This window comes from Ailuropoda melanoleuca, chromosome 13 (assembly GCF_002007445.2).
Source record: "Ailuropoda melanoleuca isolate Jingjing chromosome 13, ASM200744v2, whole genome shotgun sequence".
Classification (NCBI taxonomy): domain Eukaryota; kingdom Metazoa; phylum Chordata; class Mammalia; order Carnivora; family Ursidae; genus Ailuropoda; species Ailuropoda melanoleuca.
The window spans coordinates 20,614,296-20,630,641 of record NC_048230.1 but is presented as its reverse complement, the minus strand read 5'-3'; the positions used below and the strand labels follow the sequence as shown (position 1 = coordinate 20,630,641).

Sequence of the window (16,346 nt, the reverse complement as noted above, 5' to 3'; positions counted from 1 at the left end):
TCCAAACCCACCCTCAAAGAGATCCCTCCTCCCCTCCCCCCGCCGCCGCTGGCGCGGAGCCGGGACGATGCTGACCCCTTAGATCCTGCTCCAGCTGCGCCGCGGGAAGAGGGGGCGCCCCTCCCCCGTATCCCCAGCTATCCGACCCCCTTCTCGCTCCCCCTCTCCCGGCCGCTTCACAGAAGGTAGCGCCGAATCGGGCGACCGGAGCCTGGGCGCGAAGCGAAGAAGCCGGAACAAAGTGAGGGGGAGCCGGCCGGCTGGCCCGGGGGGCCCCAGGAGCCCTGGGGAAGCGGGACTCGCGCCGGGCGGGGCTTCCCTGCGACCCGGCGCCCCGCGGGCAGCATGCCCCTGCGGGCAGGGGGAGCTGGGCTGAACTGGCCCTCCAGAGGGCTCAGCCTGCGCCCTAGAGCCCCCCAGATGCACCCCCGCCGGGGCCCCCCGGTGGCGTGAGGACACCTCCTCTGAGGGGCGCCGCTCGCCCCTCTCGAGACCGCCCGGGGCCCCGGCTGGCCAGAGGATGGACGAGGAGGAGGATGGAGCGGGCACCGAGGAGTCAGGACAGCCCCGGAGCTTCATGCGGCTCAACGACCTGTCGGGGGCCGGGGGCCGGCCGGGGCCGGGGTCGGCGGAAAAGGACCCGGGCAGCGCGGACTCCGAGGCGGAGGGGCTGCCGTACCCGGCGCTGGCCCCGGTGGTTTTCTTCTACTTGAGCCAGGACAGCCGCCCGCGGAGCTGGTGTCTCCGCACGGTCTGTAACCCATATCCTCCAGGGCACGACGGCCGGGCTGGGGGGTCCGCAGGGGGGCGGGCCGCGCCGCGGGAGGGGACCGAAAGCCAGGTGAGTCGGAGAAGTGAGCCTGGAAGGTGGGCAGAGGAGAGGGGGCTGCTAAGGGAGGGAGGGGGCTTCAGAGTGGGAGCAGAGACGCGAGCAGGTTTGGCTGATACCCCAGACGAGCCCCACCTCGGTACACACACCTCAGTCCTCCTTGGGGGGTTGGGATCCAGGCCAGGCAAAGAGAGGAGACGTGCCCCGCTGGTTTGTAGCTGGATGCTCTCCAGATGTGGGCAGGGGAGGGTCGTCATCCTCCAGATGTGGGAAGCTTCGGGAGCCTGGGAGCTCTACTCCGCCCGCCGCCCGTTAGCCCGAGCTGGGTTGGGTTTCCGAGTTTGGGGGGGTGGGGTGGGGAGGAAGCTGCGGGGACGGGGGAGGGTTTCCCTCCTGCCCCCGCTCCAAAGTTTGAGGTGGATTCTAGGGTCTGATCCCCCCTCCCAACCTGGTTCTTGAGGCCAGGGTTTTTACTGACCCAGAGGGAGATGTTGGGGGGCGGGGACCAGGTCCTAACTCCCCCACCCCCACCCGCGGGTTGGAGGCACAACAAGGAGATTCCGGCGGCGGCTGATGTCAGGGGCGCAGAATGAGAACAAGATGTGGTGGTGAAGGGGAAGCTGTCTGCCCCCAGAGCTGGAGTAGAGACCCTTTCAGCTGGAGCCCACTGCCTGGAGTGGCTCCCTTCTCCCTAATTCTCCATTCAGCGCGGGGTGCTTTGTGTTGGGGTTGGGGAGTTTCGTGCTAGATTTTCTTCCTGTGGAGGGGAAGACTGTGGCAAGAGCTTTGGCCAGCGGGGGATGGGATAAAGCCGGTCCAAGTTATCCTGTCACAAATAGAGTGCTCCCGCCCAACGGCGGAGCAGGTATGGGAGACCGCGGCCTCTGAGAAAGTATTGGGGAAACAGTGAGACTGTGAGCTGGTTGGCTAAGGAAGACTTGGGTCCAGCACCCCAAGGTCTACTCCTTGGCTGCGTTTGTGGAATGCAAGCCCCACATTCCAGGGAGATAGATTTGGCACTGCCCCCTATCCTCCGCCTGGTGTGGAGTGATAGGGGAGACCCCAGCCCCCTCAGTCCCCTGGCCTCTCCCCCTCAGCCCCTAGCACAAAGCGCAGCTTGACTAATGCAGGACTCCCAGGCTCCGGGTGGGTCCCGTCACTGCCGGAAGGAAATGGGGGGGGGCGGTGCCATCCCAGGTCTTGACATCTTCTCCTGACTCCTTCCTCCCAGCTCAGAGGCTCTTTTGGACCGGGGTGGGAGACCTCAGGTTTCCCCTGTAAACCCCAAGAGCCCAACCGGGACTCTGCTTTGGGGGAGGTGGGGGGAGTTTGGTGCCGCCCTCACTCCGCAGCTCTGCTGCCTCTAGTGCGCAAAGCAGGGATGTGAGCTTGGGTCCCCCCCCAACCCCCACCCTCGACACCTCGCAGGTCCTTAGGAAGCTCCCCTCATTACACCCTCTCCCCTTCCCTTACCCCTTCTTCCCTTCTCTCTGAGCTGCAGAGAGAGAGGTGGGGGTCTCAGAGGGCTCTGACTCCTCCCCCACCTCCGCACCCCTACCCCCAGGCCCCTTTCTCCATGGTAGAGATGGATATTGGGAACAAATGTCTCTGAGAAGATGGGTTCTGGGCATCCCTCCTCTCCGCCCCTAACCACCTACCCTCTCCATGAATGGTAAAAAGCCCTCTCCCCCTCCCCTCCTCCTCAGGAGTCCAGGGGAGATAGAGAGATCTTCTCTCTCCTTTCCCTCCCCCTCTAAAACAACCAGACCTCTGGGCCAGCATCTCCCCACCTGCCCTATCTCTAGGTGTTAGCCGATGGTCTGAGGGCAGATTCCTTCCTTGAGGAGCTCTGGGAGGGAGCAAGTGGAGAGGGCTGGAAGGAGGAAAGAGAGGTGACGCCAGTGTTCCTTTTGGGGTTGGAGGAGTAGGCTTACGTCTGGGGTGGTGGGAGTCCGGGGTGTGGGGCATTGGCATCACTAGGTCTAGACGAGTCACTGAGCCTGGGCTGAGAACAATTTCTTGGGAAAGGGGCTGCCTAAGCTGGGCCCCACGAATCCCATCACAGCTGAGTGTCAAGGGAAACCTGCTTTTTCATTGCCAGGGGGGCTCTGAGCTGTTGGACTTCAGTCTTTCCCTTCCTCTCTTTTTGGTTATCAGTGAGGCTTCCCTTGGCTCCACAAGGCTCTCCGCACCTCTGAGTCTGAGGGACACAGGGACACCTCCCCCACTAACTGAAGCTAGTTAGACTTTTGTTGGCATTTTTCTCAGCCCCTCCTCCTTTAGCCACTAACACACCAGGTTTCCTAGAGAGGAGATGTAGACTCAGGTAGGAAGGAGTGTGTGTGTGTGTGTGTGTGTGTGTGTGTGTGTGTGTGTGTGTGTATGGGGGGGAAGGGAGGGCAGCAAAAGGAAGGGAGGCCCAGACGTGCATGTGCTGGTACTGGGAAAACCAAGGGTATTCACATCAGTAGCCCCCCCCCCCGTTATAGCAGAGCGAGTTGGACTTTCCAGTATGTGTTTCTTGAAGTGTGAGGGAGTGCGTCGCCCCTCCCGGGAAGGGGATCCTGAGCACTCCCTCTCCCGCTGTTGTGTCACATCTGGAAGTTTGTGTAGGAGTTTCTCCAAGCTCAGAGCCCAGCACAGCTTTTTCTCATTTGGAAATCACAGGCTGGCATTTGGGATGCCGAGAGGGGGAGTGGGAGGGGGGCCAGAGGGGGAGAAGGGAGCCTGCCAGGAGTAGGGGGAGGAGAAGGGGGAGGCCCGAAAGGCAGGAGCCCTAATGGCTTCCAGAAGTGAATGTGAGTGTGTGACTGCGTCACTGTGTGTGCGTCTGGAAGGGAGGGGGCACCAGGAATTTCTAGAGTTTTCCTTGCCACTGTCCCAGTGCCCCAAGTTTGCCTATTTCTCTTACCTAGGGAGAAATCACCATTTTGGTCCTCAGAGGAAATGGGAGGGGGCGTTCTTCCTGTCTCCTCACCAATTCCCTCCTCTCATGTTAAAACCCAAGACTCTCCAGAAGGGGGTTCTGGGGACGAGGGCTGGGGAATTGAACAGGCTGGGGGAGTAGAGCACCCCCAGCAGCCCTTCTGTCCAGGCCCACCCTCCTTCTGGGTCACACACCCACTGTACTCTGCAGAACTGTTGGGGGACTCCCCATCACCCATAGCGCCAGCTGGAGTCATTCCTGGGATTGCCCCCACCACTCCACCCCCCCTCACCCCTCGCTCACTCCCTCCCCAGCCCTCACCCCACCCTGCCTGGCTCAGCCAGGGTGGCGACAGACACAACTGCTCACACGTGTGTGTGTGCGCGCGCGCACACACACACACACACACAGTCACAGAGTCACAGACGTTTGAATCAGATTTCTGGCCTATTTCCCCTTCCAAAGATTCCAGCAGGCCCGCTCTCTCGTGTCTCTGGGTCTCACATCTCTGTCTCTGGGTGGGGCCAGCTCCCTTTCTTCGGGCTTCAGTTTTCAGTTCAGCTGGAAACCTCTCTCCCCACAAGCCCACAGGCTGGAGCGGAGGAGACCACTGGGAAACAGGCTGTGGGAGTGGGGGCTTGGCTGGGGTAATCCCCCTTTCCGCCTCCCCGGTGCTGGCCGCCGCTGACTGAGCCCCTGGTATTCCACCCCACCCCCCCGGAATGCTGACTCCCCCATGGATGCCAGCCTCTCTGTGGGGCAGGCGAGACAAGGATCCCACCTTCCCAGCTCATACTAGGAGGCCAGGATTCCTGGGTCCAGGCCCACTTCCTCCTCAGTGCTCCTCAGCCTCAGATTTCCAGGCTCCAGTTGGGGGCAGGGCAGCTGGAGGGTCCGCTTCCCTTCTCAGTCACGCCCGAGCCCCCGTGCCCCTGGAGGTGCCCCAGTCGTCCTCCCTCCTCTCCCCACCTCCCTCTCCCTTACAGCTGCCAGGCTAGGCAAGGGCTCTAGATAAAGCCCCACGGAGAGGACTGAGTTGTACAGATAACACGCCCTACTTCTCTCTCCTGGAGGGAGACGACGAGGAGGAGGAATAGAAGTGGGTTTCCTCGCCCTGCCATTTCCTTTTTCTCTGCTTTGGATGGTGGGTTGTGGGGAGAAGAAAGAGCCTCCCCTCTCCCTACCCACCTCCCCCTTTGGGATCCACTCCAGCCCGGACAGTTGCCATAGCAACAGTAGACATGTGACTGCACAGGTCTCTCATAGTCACTATGGCAACCAGTGTCCCCCGTTCCCTTGGTTGCCATGGGGATTTGTCACATGGTTTCCCCCCAACCTCATAACCTGTGGGTCTCCTGCTTTCCCTTCCCTGTGCGAGGACAAGACAGCAGTCTGGTTAAAGGGAGTTCATGTGTGAGGGGTCTCTTTAATTGCTATAGCAACAAATCCACACCACCTGGTGACACATCCTCCCGTTGTTATGGCAACAGAGGAACATCGCACAGTGACATAAGGCCGTGTTCCCAAGGAAACGAGCCCTACCCTGAGAAGGGTGAAAGACCCCCATCCTCATTAATTATTTCTCAATTCAGATTGTCCCAGATTTCCCTGTGCCTTCGTGCCTTCCCTGTTCATTTATGCTTACCTGTAGGGAAAGGGGAAAGGTAGAGAGCAGGTAGGATGTACCTGGGAGTACGCTAAATTGCCAACAGGGCCCTTGAGAAGGGGTTTCCCTGATTAAGAGCTGGAGATGGGGTTATTTGGAGGCAGAATCTAGCTATAGGAGGCCCCAGTGTGAACATGTATAAGGCGGGGACAGAAGGAGTCCCAGCTCCTCTTTGGTGTCACTTCTGCCCCTCTCCCCCCATAGTTATCAGTTTATCTCTGTTGAGGCAAACAAGGCAGGAAACCGTGAATGGGGAGATACACCGGCTTCTGAGCAGGGAGATTGATGGACTGATCAATTCATTCATTCGTTTGTTCGTTCGTTCGTTCGTTTCCCCTGCGTTTCGATCATCTGCTCCGTGCCAGGCACTGCCGTCAGCTTTGGAGGGGAGGTGAACACGTGTCAGAGTGCCCCCGCCTCAGCAAGGGTGGTGAGACCAGTGCACAGACGGCATGGTGGAGTCACTGCCGTTCGAGGGGTCCAAACAGGTGTCCTGGGAGCCCCTCTTCCCAAGAGAACTACCCACAGTCCCCCTTGGAGAGATATCTGCTTACGTGGGTCCCTTCCCTGCAGAGGAGAAGAGGGGGCTGGGTTGGGGAAAGCAGACCAATTCTTGCGGGTAATTGTGTCCTTCCCTTTCCAAAGAATCACCCCAAGGGAGCTCCCTCCCCATCCTCCTTTTTGCAGGGTGACCCCTGGCTGACCCCCCTTCTGGGGAGACATCCATGGGACTCAGGCTCCACTCTGGAAAACAGCTCCATGGAAACAGAGCACCCTTTTATTTCCCCCCTCCGTCTACTTACCCCAAAAACCTAGAATGATTTTTTTTTTTACTCTTATTCTTGTGAAGAGGTGGAGGCATGGGAAATTGCAGAGCCTCGGCCTGTTTGGGTGCCTGTCGATGGGAAGGGATGTGAGGACGTGAGGGCAAAGGACCCAGGTGGCAGAGAGGCCTGGGAAGGGATTGAGGGCATCCTGAGCTGCCGAGGAGCTGGGTGGCCTGAGGTTCAGGACAGAGGTGGGGGGGAGGCTGGCTGGGACTAGCTGGGAGGAAAGTCCTGGGGTCCTCAGACACAGCCTTCTCGCTCCAGGAATGAGGTTATGGCAGGAAGATTCCTCCTGCTCTAGGCTCTCTGCACCCCGCAGTCTGGCTCAGCGGGTCGTGCCTTGGGCTGCCAGGACACCCTCCCCACCTCCGTTTCCCTGAGGGGCCCCTCCTTTGCGCAGTCTCCACTCTCTGCACCTTTCTACCCTCTTTGTTCTCCCCACCCCGTATTTTCTTTGAGAAAAAGAGGACACTGGGTCACTTATCTGTGAGTCCAGTGTCCAGAAGCTTCTCAGGTCCAGAGGCCGCTTTCTACATTCTCCTGTTGACGGGCTGGAAGTGAGCCCCTGAATAAAATCCACTACGTGGAAAGACTCAGGGTCCGTGTGTGCAGAGTGCTGTCTACTCTGCGTGGGTTGGGGACTTACGTCTAACCCCAGGACTGGCGTGCAGTGGGTCCTCATTAGTTCAGCGTGCGAGTGTGTGTGTTTGGAGGCCGTCTGAGGGCTCTGAGGGGCCGGGGGGCGGGTGGCTGGTGGGGGAGGCAGCGTCTGGCTCCGGTGGTGCATGGTGGAGGAATGCTCCCGCCATGGACCCTCTTGCCCGCCTCTGCCCGTCTGTCTGGTGCCAGCTCCCTCCTGGCAGCCCCTCCCCTGCGTGCCTGAGCCACTGTGCAAACAACTGCCCCAGATCGGGAGCTTGGACGCCTCCGTCTCATCGCGGCTTCTCCCGTGACCTTCAGCGCAGGACTTGGGCTCTCCCGGGCCTCGGTGCGCTTGGGCTCCGGGGAAGAACAGGACGGACCCTGGGCACTTGACGGGGCTGTCGTGAGCATCAGATGTGCTGCGGCGTGAAAGCGCTTGGTAAACTGTAAGGCGGGCAGAACCCAACTTTAGGTTTGTGTCACACATTTACCACATTCTCTCATTTGCTTCTCACATCTTCCCTGGGAGGTAGGGAGAACAGGATTCAGACACTCTCAGTGTCTGGCATTTCCACAGGCACGATCGATTTTATCCCCCAAATGGCTTGTGCAAATAGTCAGGGTATTTGTGGCTTTTCCTACTTTACAGCTGAGGAAGCTGGGTCCAGAGAGGTGGCGGCCAAGGTGGGCTTGGGCCTGGGCTCGGTCAGACACGTGGGCCCTCCCTTTGCACCTGACCGAGTCCTGGGGCAGGCGGCGGGGGGGCGGTGGACAAGAAGCGGGAGGCGCCGGGGCCGGGCTTGGGGGGGACGTGGGCGCGGCTCCTGCCCGGCCAGGCCAGCTGTTTCCTTGACCGCCCCCCCCCGGGTACCTGGTTTGAGCGTATCAGCATGTTGGTCATCCTTCTCAACTGCGTGACCCTGGGCATGTTCCGGCCGTGTGAGGACATCGCCTGTGACTCCCAGCGCTGCCGGATCCTGCAGGTGAGTGTGTGAGAGTCTGAGTGTGTGTGTGTGTGTGTGTGTGTGTGTGTGTGGCGGCGGGAGGGGGCAGCTCCTGGGCTGAGTAACTGCTGAGTAACTCTGTGAGAGGCCCTGACCCTGCTGATGGGGGAAGGAGTGTGTGTGTGGGGGGGATGGTCCCCCCGCCCAGTTTCAAAAGCCTCTCATCCCCACATCAGGCCTTTGACGACTTCATCTTTGCCTTCTTCGCTGTGGAGATGGTAGTGAAGATGGTGGCCTTGGGCATCTTCGGGAAAAAGTGTTACCTGGGAGACACTTGGAACCGGCTTGACTTCTTCATCGTCATTGCAGGGTGAGGGCCGGGGCTGGAGGTGGGAGAGCAGTGAGCAGATCAGTCCTTGCCCCAGGGCCGGGGTGCTAGGCCCCAGCACTGCCACCCCTCCCCCCGCCCCCCTGCCCGGCCCACTTCCTGCCATGCTTTCTCCCTGGCTGTCCACTCGGTGTCTGAGGCTGTCCTGCCTATAATGCTTGAGCCCCTGCGTCCACACCCTCCTGTTTATTCTCCAGGGGGGATCTGTCCTTGGCTTGGGGGTGGCCTTGCCCCCAGACAGAGAGCCGGCTCTCCGGGGTCCCTTGGTGGAGGAGGGGGAGGAGCCGGAGATCCGCTGCACCACCGCAGCAGGATTCCTCATTGACCTCTTTTGACCCCCACGGCGGCCTCAGACTCAAAGGGCCTCCCTTTGGGCCCCTCCCTGCAGGATGCTGGAGTATTCCTTGGACCTGCAGAACGTCAGCTTCTCAGCTGTCAGAACAGTCCGTGTGCTGCGACCGCTCAGGGCCATTAACCGGGTGCCCAGTGAGTGACCCCTTGGCCCTCAGCCCCTGGACAGAGAGCCCCAAGAGGAAATATGGAAATCCCAGATCCCATCCCTACTTCCTGACCACTCACCGGCCTCATCAGGGCCTGGCACTGTGAGGCAGACCTCATCAGAGAAGGGCTCGGTGGGGAGCCAGGGCCGCTGGAGCCCAACGGAGCCCAATGGAGCCCCCGCACCTGCCTGTAGCCCTGTGAGAGTTACCTGGAAAGACCATCCCCCTTATTTTAACCGGACTTGGGATCAAAGTCTCAGACATGTCTCAGATGACCCCTTCCCTTCAGCTAATTCAGCTGTTCCCTAACAGGGTGGAGAGGCTGGTGGGCCAGGAGGGGTGGGTGCAACGTGTAACGGCCTTTTCTAGCTAGAACAGCCTCTCACGCAGGCGGGCTCTCATGGGTGAGACCGTATCGGCCTCCCTGAGCATGACTTCTCTCCAGACATGGCTACTCCGTGTCTCACCCTCCGCCTGTGTCCCCTTCCTCCTTCCTACCCTCTTCCAACCCGCTGCTGCAACTGACTGCGGGACCATTATCTAAATTAAACCGCATTGGTTTCCCGAGCCAGCCAAGCTTTGGCAGCTCGAGCTCCCCCTACATCCTGCCTCCCCACCCCTGCTCAGGCCCCCTTTGCAGCTCCCCAACCTACATAGGCTGCAAATGGTGTCCACTGCAGTCCCCAGGAGTCGGGGGGGGGTAGGGGCATGTTTCTGGGGCTCTGTGCCTGGTGTAGCCGCAGCCCCCTGCGTCGTGCATGTGTGTGCGTGTGTGTGTGCGTGTGTGTATGAGACGCGGCTGCCTTCGGGTGGGCAGAGCTGCTCAGTGTGTCCTCCGGGCATTGGGGCGGCAGTGTTCACAGGCACTCCAGACGAGGGGTGTGCGTGCTGCCGCCCCCTCTCCCACCCCAGGTGATGGCTGGCAGATTTATAGGCCTCTGTCTAACCACCGGTGTAATTCCCTTAATGCAAACCCTGAGGAATTGCTCTCAGTTGGAGCACAGAGGAGCCGAAGGAGGCTGGGGCTGGAGGAGGGCGGTGAGGGACTGAGTGAGAAGGCCAGGCGGGAAAGGCCAGGCAGGACGGTCGCAGGCACTGGGAGGGTTAATTAGCTGCTGCCCAGAAGCTTTTTCCTTGGAGGGGCAGGGGGCCATGAGTGGCACTTCGGGGGTCAAAACCAGCCATTAGAGGTCTGTGTGCTTAACAAGGGCTGGGTGGCCTGGGGGTGGTTCAGACCATGTGGGGTGATGGAGTCCTGGACCTGAAGTGAGGAGGGAGGGCAGTATCTCCAACAGGCCTTGGGGAGAGGGGGACGGGACTGTGGCGGCTTTCCCTGCAGAGGGACTTGTTAATTGATGGCCACTTGAAAGATGGCCTTGTGTCTCCTCGCCTCCGATGTGGGGATCTGTGCCAACAGAGAATGGACTCAGCAGGAGGCTCAGAACCTTCCTTGCTGACATTCCTTCTGGCATTCTCTGCCTCAGTTTCCCCAATGACTGCAGTGGTGATAACTGATGACTTAGAAAGGTCAGGTGACTGTGCCAGGTGAGAGAAGGAAGTAGGAAGCGAGCGTGTGTGTGTGTGTGTGTGTGTGTGTGCGCGCGCGTGTGTTTGTGTTGGGAGGTGGGGTCCAGAAGCAGAGCGCTGGGCAGCTCTGTGATACCAGACAAGTCATGGCAGTCCTCTGAGCCTCCTCGAACCTCTTCTATAAGCTGAGATGATGTGGGCAGTTAGGTGGGGTGCGGTGCAGGGGAGAGGAGCTTTGGAACCCTTGATCACGCTGGCTCATCCTCGGTGGTACTGTGGGCTGATGGATAGGGACGGGCCAAGAGGCGTAGCGGGCAGGGGCTAGGAGGGTAGGCCTGCCTGTGGAGTTAGAGGGTGTCTGTTGGTCTCCCCTCCAGCTGGAGCCAGGCCTCTCAGCCCCGGAAAGCCCGCCGGGCCCCCTGTGGGAGTGCTGCTGGGCCCGGCCAGCCTGGCACCCCCAGCGTGGCTTCTGCCCCCACAGGCATGCGTATCCTTGTCACGCTGCTGCTGGACACACTGCCCATGCTGGGCAACGTCCTGCTCCTCTGCTTCTTCGTCTTCTTCATCTTCGGCATTGTTGGCGTCCAGCTGTGGGCAGGGCTGCTTCGTAACCGGTGCTTCCTGCCGGAGAACTTCAGCCTGTGAGTGTCACCCGGGAGGGGGTGGCCTGGGAGGGGTTGTGGGGCTGGGAGCTACCTCGGTCCTTGTTGCCGTTGACCTTGCTGTTTTCACGTTGGTGACATGTCTGGCTCTCAAGCTCGGCTACCCGTTGGAGTCACTTGGGGAATCAAAAAAAATTCCTGGGGCCTGGGTCCCCCTACAGACTCTGATTTCATCAGCCTGGGGTTCAGCATGGCCGTGGGGACCCTTACAAGTTCTGCCGCGAGCCTGATGTGCAGCCACATTGGAAAAGCATCACTCTAGGGCATAATCTTCCCTCATCCCCACTCTGGAATCTCACACTCGGTCCGCACAGTCCCGGTGCCCTCCAACCCACACCCACACATCCCTGCCCCTGCCCGATGCGTGCCCGACTCTCGTCCTGCCCTACTCACCCTGCAGGTCTCACTGCGCCCACGCAGCTCATCCTTCTTGGGACCTCTCCCTGGAGACCCCTGCTCCCAGCTCTTCCCTGTCCCCCCTGCAGCCCCCTGAGCGTGGACCTGGAGCGCTATTACCAGACGGAGAACGAGGACGAGAACCCCTTCATCTGCTCCCAGCCGCGGGAGAACGGCATGCGCTCGTGCAGGAGTGTGCCCACGCTGCGCGGGGAGGGCGGCGGCGGCCCCCCCTGCGGCCTGGACTATGAGGCCTACAACAGCTCCAGCAACACCACCTGCGTCAACTGGAACCAGTACTACACCAACTGCTCCGCAGGGGAGCACAACCCCTTCAAGGGCGCCATCAACTTTGACAACATCGGCTATGCCTGGATTGCCATCTTCCAGGTGGGACAGCCTGGGCGCCGGGACATTCCCCAGGACGCAAGCGTCCGGACGCAGTCCGGCCTCGGAGTGGTCGTCCTCAGGGCTGGGAGGGGGCCGGGGCCTCTAAGGAGACCGCAGGAGGCTTTGGGGATGCCCCCCCCCCGAGTCAGCCTGTCCCTCTGTGTCCTCCCCAGGTCATCACGCTGGAGGGCTGGGTCGACATCATGTACTTCGTGATGGATGCTCATTCCTTCTACAATTTCATCTACTTCATCCTCCTCATCATCGTGAGTGATTCCTTGGGCCCCTGTGGGAAAGGGGATCCTGGGGAAGCAGGTGGGGGGAGTCCAGAGAGGGGAAGGCTAGCTTGGTCTCAGGACAGGTCCCACAGAGACTCAGGCACAGAGGGCATTGGTCGTGAGGAGTCAGGAGGAAATTCAAGGTCAAGGCTTGGTCCCATTGCTTAGTACCTTGGGCAAGTCATTCCCCGAGAGCCCCCCAGCCCCACCCTAGGGCTCTGTTTCTTCATCACTAAAACGGGTGATTCTTGACCCAGGGGGCATTTGGAAATACCAAAGGGTGGTCCCGTTTTTCATGAGGTCTAGGGGAGCACTGCTGGCATTTGGTTGGGGGGCTGGGGAGAGATGGTAAACATCCCGAAACGACAGTCCTGCAAACACAGGAGTGTACCGCCCAGAATCCCTGGCATCCAGTGTCGAGAGACACTGCCCGGCCTCTCATTCCTTCCAGCTCAGAAGTTGCAAGGTTTCACTAGGGCAGAAGACAGAGGCAAGCGTCGCACCGTTTTAGAGCTGTCATGCCTAGCATTCCTAGATCATAACGGAACGGCTACTACTTGCGGCTAATATGTATTGAGCACTTGCTATGCGCCAGTACTGCTCTCCACACTTTTCATGGGCTGGGCCTTTAATCCTCGCCGCGATCCCGTTATCATCTCCATTTTACAGAGAGGAAACCCATGTTTCCTTGTTTGTCTGACCCCGTCATGGGCTCCACGTCTGCCGTGGATTGACCTGGCTGATGCCCGCTAAATCCTCGCAGTCCCCTGTGAGGTGGGGTGGCCTGGGGGGGGGAGGGCATCTCCTAAACGAGCACTCTGAGCTTCAGAGGGCCCGGTCACCGGGCTAAGGAAGTGGCCAGGGCCGAGAATTCAACCCCAGGCTATGGGCTCCACATCCAGCCCTTCTCCAGGTTACCAAGAGGCCAGTGACAGAGCCAGAGAGAGGGACAGATATTGAGAGACAGAGCTGAAGACAGATTAAGATCGACTCGGGACCTAGGGCAAACTCCGGAGAGAGGTGGAGACAGACTAGGGCAGCTGTCGGGGAGAGGCAGAGGGTAGGTCCTGGGAAAGAACCAGTCCTCCAGGCCACCCCCTCCTGCCCCTGCATGGGGAAGAGGGGCCAGGTTTGGCACCTATTCCCACCCCTCACCATCCCCAGGGGGGCAGCAAGGCCAGCACCTCTGGGAAGCGTGGTCTTTTCAGTATGCTTCTCTCCCTGGGCTTGGGGGAGGGGAAGGAAGCAGACAGGGTGGTAAGGGGCCTAGTTTCCACCCACACAACCCGTGAAAAATCTTCCAAACAGCTCTCTGGAATCATATTAGCGAAGCTAATTATCATAATTACTAGGACACAATCTAGAAAAAAAATCCGCTTCGTCACCATAAATATTCATTTCCTTCGTTCTGGATTGTTGTCCCAGCGATGGCCATCCTGGAGTCCTAGAGAAACTGAGGCACAGGGACAGGAACGAGGGAGGGTGGGCAAGTCAGGGCAGCAGCTTGACTAGTCTGCAGGGATTGGGGCTCAGCCCATCACCTGGCTGGGGGAGGGGAGAGGCTCCGGGAAAGAAGATACAGGCCAATGGTCAGGAGGATAGTGAGGCCCCATGGTTGAGGGTCTCACCCAAGGTTGTGCAGCTGAAAGTGGGATGAAATTCAGGAGTCTTGGGAACAGTGTTTTTGCCAAGACCTCAAAGGCTCAACCCAACGTGAGAATCCCACGTCCCCAAGATTGCATTCATCTTTACAGCCTTCTCTGCTCCTAATGGGAACTGGGGAGGGGTGCTCAGAATCTCCATGGCTGGCCATGGGTAGGGGCAGGGAGTTTGGGAGAAATCCTTGCAGGATACCATCACAATCAATAACAATGCCTTGGAATTCCATAGAGCATGGTTCAAGTCTCAGCTTCGCTGTGCGTTAGCTGAATGATCTTGGGCAAATGCCTTGACCTCTCTGAGCCTCTTTCCTCACCTGTCAGAGGGAGGTTATAAAAGTGTCACCTCTTGAGACTGTCACAAGAATGAAATGAGATCATGCTTGGACAGTAACTGAGCCCAGCGCCTGGCACCGTAGGAAGTGCTTGGGATGCGTCAACTGGCCCCTTGGTGCCCTTTTCTTCAGGACATCTCCTCTTCCTGTCCCCACCCCAACAGGTGGGCTCCTTCTTCATGATCAACCTGTGCCTGGTGGTGATCGCCACGCAGTTCTCAGAGACCAAGCAGCGGGAAAGCCAGCTGATGCGGGAGCAGCGCGTGCGGTTCCTGTCCAACGCCAGCACCCTGGCCAGCTTCTCCGAGCCAGGCAGCTGCTACGAGGAGCTCCTCAAGTACCTGGTGTACATCCTCCGGAAAGCGGCCCGCAGGCTGGCCCGGGTCTCCCGGGCGGCGGGCGTGCGGGCCGGCCTGCTGAGCAGCCCCGTGCCCCGCGGTGGCCAGGAGCCCCAGCCCGGAGGGAGCTGCTCTCGCTCCCACCGCCGTCCGTCCGTCCACCACCTGGTTCATCATCACCACCATCACCACCACCACTACCACCTGGGCAACGGGACGCTGCGGGCCCCCCGGGCCAGCCCGGAGATTCAGGACCGGGAAGCCGGTGGGTCCCGCCGGCTCATGCTGCCACCACCCTCGACGCCCGCCCTCTCCGGGGGCCCTCCGGGGGGCGCAGAATCTGTGCATAGCTTCTACCATGCCGACTGCCACCTGGAGCCGGTCCGCTGCCAGGCACCCCCTCCCAGGTCACCATCTGAGGCATCAGGCAGGACTGTGGGCAGCGGGAAGGTGTACCCCACTGTACACGCCAGCCCTGCACCCGAGATGCTGAAGGAGAAGGCGCTAGTGGAAGCGGCCCCCACCTCTGGACCGCCCACACTCACCAGCCTCAACATCCCGCCCGGGCCTTACAGCTCCATGCACAAGCTGTTGGAGACACAGAGCACAGGTAAGAACCCTGGGGGGGGGTGTGTATGCTGGGGCCCCTGGCCGAGGGGCCGGGTGGTGTCCCAGAGAGAACTGGGGGCCTGGCATCCGAAGGTCTGGCCCCTGATTCCGATTCTGCCACTTGAGGTCTTGGGACCTTCAATCAGTCCCGTCGCTTCTTTGAGCCCTGGGTTTCTCATCCCTTCAAATGGGAATCTTCATTCTTTTTTTTTTATATAATAAAATTTTTTTATTATATTATGTTAGTCACCATACAGTACATCCCTGGTTTTTTGATGTAAAGTTCGATGATTCATTAATTGCGTATAACACCCAGTGCACCATGCAATACGTGCTCTCCTTACTACCCATCACCAGTCTATCCCATTCCCCCACCCCCCGCCCCTCTGAAGCCCTCAGTTTGTTTCTCAGAGTCCATAGTCTCTCATGCTTCAGATCTTGCCCTTTTTTTTTTTTAAAGATTTTATTTATTTATTTGACAGAGATAGAGACAGCCAGCGAGAGAGGGAACACAAGCAGGGGGAGTGGGAGAGGAAGAAGCAGGCTCATAGCAGAGGAGCCTGATGTGGGGCTCGATCCCATAACGCCGGGATCACGCCCTGAGCCGAAGGCAGACGCTTAACCGCTGTGCCACCCAGGCGCCCCTAGATCTTGCCCTTTTGTTAGCGGTTTTATGAAATCCAGGTTTTCCCTTAGAGTTCTGGAAATTCTCACCCAGTTCAGTGGTATGATTTTAAAGTTATCAGAAGCCTCTATTGCCAGAGGCCCTTCCATGGGAATCTTCATTCTTGCATCGTAATGAGAACAAAAACTACCACAGCATGGGCACCTGCTGTGTGCTCCGCTCCACGCTGTTTGCAAGAAGACCTGACAGTTGTTGACCGACTGGTCTGTGCCTGTCACGTGCCTTGCAGCCAGAATCCCCCTGGAGCCTCTCAACAGTCTAGATGATAAGCGTTCTTATTGTCCCCGTTGTACCAATGAGAAAAAGGGGGCCCGGAGAGGTTGCTTGACTTGCTGGCCCAAGGTTGTACCATTGGTGAGGGGTGAACTCAGGGCCTTCTGGCCCCGAGGCCCCGAGGGGACATGGTGTGTGACTGTGGCCAGCATCACGCCCCACGCTAAGGAGACTCCAGGAAACATGAGTTTCATCGGCTCCCCTCAGGAAGACTGCGAGCCTAGAGCAGCAAATCCTCAGGGGGCTGCTAGTCAGGTGGGAGGAACACCCAGTATCACAGGGGAAGTGAGACACTCGCTGCCTGTGGGCGTCCCCCCCGCTGTCAGACAGGGGTGGCGAGCCCTCCCCCAAAGACAGACTCACTGTAGCTGAAGCCCAGGGTCTGTGTTTCAGGAAGGATGTGGCACATGGGAGCAGTGGGATATGAGTGGGATGTCATGCGGGAACGTGGGCCGGGACAGGAAGGTGCCGTC

General features: G+C 59.5%; 1 protein-coding gene across 36 annotated transcripts in view; it reads left to right on the top strand.

Annotated features, from left to right (window-relative positions):
• Window positions 1-11: 11 nt before the first annotated feature.
• CACNA1G (calcium voltage-gated channel subunit alpha1 G) overlaps window positions 12-16,346 on the top strand; it is a 62,480-nt gene continuing 46,145 nt past the window's right edge. For 33 of the 36 annotated variants that reach the window (XM_034640728.1, XM_034640731.1, XM_034640726.1 and 30 more), the window contains exons 1-8: window positions 12-762; window positions 7,762-7,873; window positions 8,071-8,204; window positions 8,611-8,708; window positions 10,731-10,890; window positions 11,397-11,697; window positions 11,871-11,963; window positions 14,133-14,916. In XM_034640728.1, coding sequence (XP_034496619.1) covers window positions 521-762; window positions 7,762-7,873; window positions 8,071-8,204; window positions 8,611-8,708; window positions 10,731-10,890; window positions 11,397-11,697; window positions 11,871-11,963; window positions 14,133-14,916 — 1,924 coding nt within the window. In that variant the 5' untranslated portion in view covers window positions 12-520. Of the gene's footprint in view, window positions 763-7,761; window positions 7,874-8,070; window positions 8,205-8,610; window positions 8,709-10,730; window positions 10,891-11,396; window positions 11,698-11,870; window positions 11,964-14,132; window positions 14,917-16,346 lie in introns of those variants that run through there. The other 3 variants (XM_034640725.1, XM_034640748.1, XM_034640750.1) reach the window with 2 other exon arrangements.